Genomic DNA, 4528 nt, shown 5'->3' with positions numbered 1-4528 from the left:
GAACTTTGTTTTCGCGGACCGATAAAAATAGAGTCAAACCTTCCTTTGACTAGGGATTCAAATAAATGGTGACTTGGAACACCGAAAAAATCAATTCCAAGTGGCGACTCTGAACAATAAAATAATCCCTACTCAAGTTTTTGTCACTTTAATTGGAAAAACTCTTTAACCCATACATACATATATTTCGGGGATAGGTGGGAAGAAGGGGTGTGACACCTAATATATACAATCTTTCAAAAAGGACTCGGCCTGCAAAAAAAAAAAAAAAGAAAACCTTATTGCTTCAAAATTTTTGTATGCAATGGAGTATTTACAAACATGTACCGTATTCACTTGTTCTATTAGTGGAAAATAAATAATTAAAATTCTAGTAGTATTCTGGAGTTACTGTACAATTTTTAATTGGTACAATGATAACGATAGTCCATCTCAGATGAATTAACTCCATCATTCAAATATATATGACAAAATGGATTACAATCCAACCGCATATGATTAAGGACTTATAATGCTCTTTGCTTAAAGCTGTATATGTAATAAACAGTTCACTAAATAATAGAGTTCGAACCCAGTAAATTAAATGAGGTTTCGTAAAATACTAAATCCGGACCCGTAATATTCAAATCCTTCATCTCCCTCCGAAGGATACTAAAAAGGAATTAATTAATAAAAGGAAAAACAAAATACAGAGAACATGAAGGATTTTACACCTGCATGGACCATAAATAGAAGAAAATCTTGTAATTTATCAAACTTTTAACCACAGATTCTTGGAACAGTCCAAATTTGTGGCTTTGACATCCTTTCATCAGCAGGTAAAGCCATAAACTTTTTCCAATCATCAATGGCCATAGTTAGGTCATGTATTTTATTTTCAAGTCCTATACAACAATTTGCATGCATTGTGCAAACAAAATTGAGATCTTTACTAGGCTCACAAAATCCCCCAAAAAGAGCAGTGTCCAAAAACCTTATTTTCAATCCAATTTCTTTAACAAAAGGGTCGTGTTTTATCATGTTGAGTACATCTTGATCCATTTTTCCTGGATGAGCCTCTCTTGCATCATACCAAAACTTGTAAAATTGGATGCTACGATTATTTGATTTCACAAAATTGAAACCTCCATTCGGTGAGTTGTCCAAATCAAAAGAATCATACCAATAATGGTCGCAAGCTATTTGGAAATCAGTGTCAGGATAAAAATGTGCAAATGGTTGTCGAAACCACAATATATCAGCATCCTGAAGACACATGGAAAAAAAAATAAAATTACAATATATAGCTAGAAATATAAGGGATGAAATAGTGATTACTAGACACCACTTTGAAAATCACATTCTAAGAATGAGGATATATATCATGAATTTTTTTCAAATATTCTAATGCACACTGAAAATGAGAAAATGGATGGAGAAGTATTTTGGGTGTATTTGGTACGACAAAAATCATTTTCCAGTAAAATATTTTTCATAATAAGGAAACTACGTTATGTTGTTTGATTAACAAAAAAAGTTTTCAAGCGAAATATTTTCCATCACACAAGAGAGAAAATAACTTCCCTTACCGATGGACGAGAGTCATTTTCCTTAGAAACTTCTTAATATCATGACATTATTATCAACTATCTCTCTTTCATACCTAAATATTTTATTATAACACAAACCGATTTGCTAACATTTTTATTATATATTATACAAAATATTTTCCACCCACAAATCAAACATTAAATAAACGGAATTTATTTTATGGAACATGACTCCCATTATACCAAATATAGAGTGAAGGATGAGTACCGTGAAAATAAAGTTATATCCCGTCTGGAGAACAGTACGCAGAAAATCAATCCTTCTCCAAATCATCTTCAAATAATCATCGCTCAAAAAATACGCCTCACCGGAGAAATCAACGCCTTCTGTAGTCAGAGCATAGCAGTGAAGGTAGTGTTTTTCCAAGCAACGAGAATACGCAGTTTGATCCAAAGCTACAACTAAAACATGTTTCAACAAAGGTTTCGTTTGGTTCCCAATAGTAAAGCTTTCCAAGAAAACATCAAATATGGAGTTTGGAGCTGTCCATGCTGCATTTAACGTTGTTATTATCACTGTTTTGTCTTCCATCGCTGCTTTTTCTAACACTTCCTCTAACTTCTTCGTGTCCTCAAAATGTACATAAATTTGTTATTACTACATCATTTATATATATAAATTATTTTTCTCATAGTTTAATCAATACGTCAAATTGATAGGTTCTAGACTTATCATAGAACTTCTAATTTTTTCATTTATTTATTATTACTATCATTTATATATATATAAATTATTTTTTACTTCTATCTTATTGTTTGGTTAAAATTTTCCGGACTGAGTTATAGTTAGTATTTTTGACTCTATAGGAATAGAATTACGGTACACAAGAGAGCAGCTGGTTGGTTTTTACTTTTTATGCCGTTAAGAAAGAAAGGAACTAATTCCTCTTAAATTAAAAGTTTGGGTGTAGAGTTAGTATTTAATAAACAGCTAGACAGAGAGAATGCTTTATTTAGTTATTTATTTATTTATTTGTTAATCTTTTGCATATATTTGAGAAAGTCAATTATGAAATATCCTCTAGATGAAATTCTACTAGAGCTTACGTTTTTCTTTCCCCTAATTTATTGTCAAACCTTATGCATAATTAATTACTTTGGTGCCTTAATTATATAGGGAGCATCTTGAATATTAGCAACTTAGATCACATTGAAAAGTCTAATTTCCTACATATATTATTCTTCTTAGAGAAAGCGTGAAAGATTATCATTCTTAGAAGACATCTTTTGTGACTCGTTGAAGAGTAGAATAGTATTTGGCAGATTTAACAGATGTGACATTTATACTTGAAACAAAAAAAAACAATTTGCCTAAAAAGTCTCACTTTAATTTTCGAAACGTCTGATTTCGTCAGATTACATTCAATTATACCCAATAATATATATGAAATAATAAAATGAATCGGAATTCATGATAAATATTTTTCTAAATGTAGGACATTGTCAACCATAGAAGTAGATATATAAAGAGTGAATAATCAGTAAATAGTAAAGAATTTAAGGATGACAATTGAAGGTTAAGACTGCTCCGGTTATAATTAACCTGGGTTCAACTTATCTGTTGCTTGTTTGATCTTTGAAAGTTTCTGAATCTTTTGTTGGACCTCATGATTGTATGAGTTTTATTCAACAAGTTTTACTTTTTTTTTTTTTTTTTTCAGAAGAGGTTTTGTCACTGCAGAAGTGTTTGAGATTGTTCTTCAATTGAAAAATATTAATTCTTCATTCACTTACAAAACACTCAAAAATCTCCAAAAAAGAGAAAATTAGGAGAAACTGCAACTAAGTATCCAAAAACATCTTTTCCCACAAACTTTTTTCTTAATATGAAAAAGATTCTGGTGAAGAATGGAAAATTAAAATTAAATAAAAGAAGGATTAATTTATACAGGCGGACGGTGTACAATTTTTTCATGCTATATATCACTATATTTTATGTTGTTATAACATGTAAGACATGCCTTACTAATTTCCATCTTACTAGTGTATAGATCGGTATTTAAAATTATCTTTTAGATAACGTTAATTTTTTTTTTTACATTACTAATTAATGTATAGAAGTTAAACTCAAAAGAAGAACAAACTCGTACGTGCATGGGAAAGAATTAATGAAACTTACTGTTAAAGGCTGGGTTCTTTGTGCAGAAACATTGGCAGTATCAAGTAAATTTCCAGCAATGGATGACGGAGTTGTGTTTCCAGGCTTGTAGGAGGAGTTGGTAAAGAATTGAAGAGGATAAGAAGAAGAGTGATAAAGAAGGAGAATTGAAAGAGCAACTGCCGAGAATAATACAAGTATTTTGACAACATTACGTGAAGAAAATTGTTGGTATTGGGGGCCATCGCCTAAATTTTTGTTGCTTCCTCCTTCTAAATCTCCCATTTTTTATGAATGTTTAATTCTTGGCTATACTATTCCCCTTAATTCTCTCATTTAAATAAACTTGGATGTGTCTTCCCTTACTTGCTAACATGTCCAAGTCAACTCTCACTTATTCTCTTTATGAGTAAATAATTAAGCTTAGTCATCCTTTCCTTTCCTTTTTTTCTTTATGGTGCCATTGGACATTTTGCGTGCATCTCGTCCAATTCTCTATATATATAGTATCTCTTTCACAAGCAGGTCACGATTAACTCTACTCATGCTCAGACAAATGAAAAGAAATCACTATCTACAAAACACATGCATCAAACCAACTTCCCAAACAATTTTTAACCATACTATATTAGAGTGAAACTTTAAAATTGGATTTTTTCAAAATATTTTGATCCGTGGATCGGAATTCGCTTTAACAAGATTTTAACCGATTGAAAGCTCCTCCACAATATTTTGATCCGTGGATTGGAATTCGCTTTATCAAAATATGTCGAAGCTCTGTTAGTATTACATAAAAACAAATACAAGACAAGTTGCTAACGATAAATATATTTGTACGGCT

At 31.0% G+C, this 4528-nt stretch overlaps 1 protein-coding gene across 1 annotated transcript; it reads right to left on the bottom strand.

Annotated features, from left to right (window-relative positions):
• Positions 1–508: 508 nt before the first annotated feature.
• On the bottom strand, positions 509–4038 carry LOC109221715 (uncharacterized protein At4g15970-like). Its single transcript, XM_019386174.1, has 3 exons — positions 3709–4038; positions 1798–2151; positions 509–1245 (listed from the first exon to the last, which is right to left on the bottom strand). The coding sequence occupies exons 1-3, from the start codon at positions 3970–3972 to the stop codon at positions 760–762; spliced, it is 1104 nt and encodes a 367-aa protein (XP_019241719.1). The 5' UTR covers positions 3973–4038; the 3' UTR covers positions 509–759.
• Positions 4039–4528: the final 490 nt, after the last annotated feature.

The sequence above is a fragment of the Nicotiana attenuata genome, unplaced genomic scaffold (assembly GCF_001879085.1).
Source record: "Nicotiana attenuata strain UT unplaced genomic scaffold, NIATTr2, whole genome shotgun sequence".
Taxonomy (NCBI): Eukaryota; Viridiplantae; Streptophyta; class Magnoliopsida; order Solanales; family Solanaceae; genus Nicotiana; species Nicotiana attenuata.
Note: the sequence above shows the minus strand (reverse complement) of the source record. Positions and strands in the feature narration are given on the sequence as shown.

Coding starts and splice junctions, on each gene's coding strand:
- LOC109221715 (XM_019386174.1), bottom strand. CDS start 3,972: ATGGGAGATTTAGAAGGAGGAAGCAACAAAAATTTAGGCGATGGCCCC. Junction 2,152..3,708: donor AAAGAACCCAGCCTTTAACA/GTAAGTTTCATT, acceptor GAGGACACGAAG/AAGTTAGAGGAAGTGTTAGA. Junction 1,246..1,797: donor GATATAACTTTATTTTCACG/GTACTCATCCTT, acceptor ATGTGTCTTCAG/GATGCTGATATATTGTGGTT.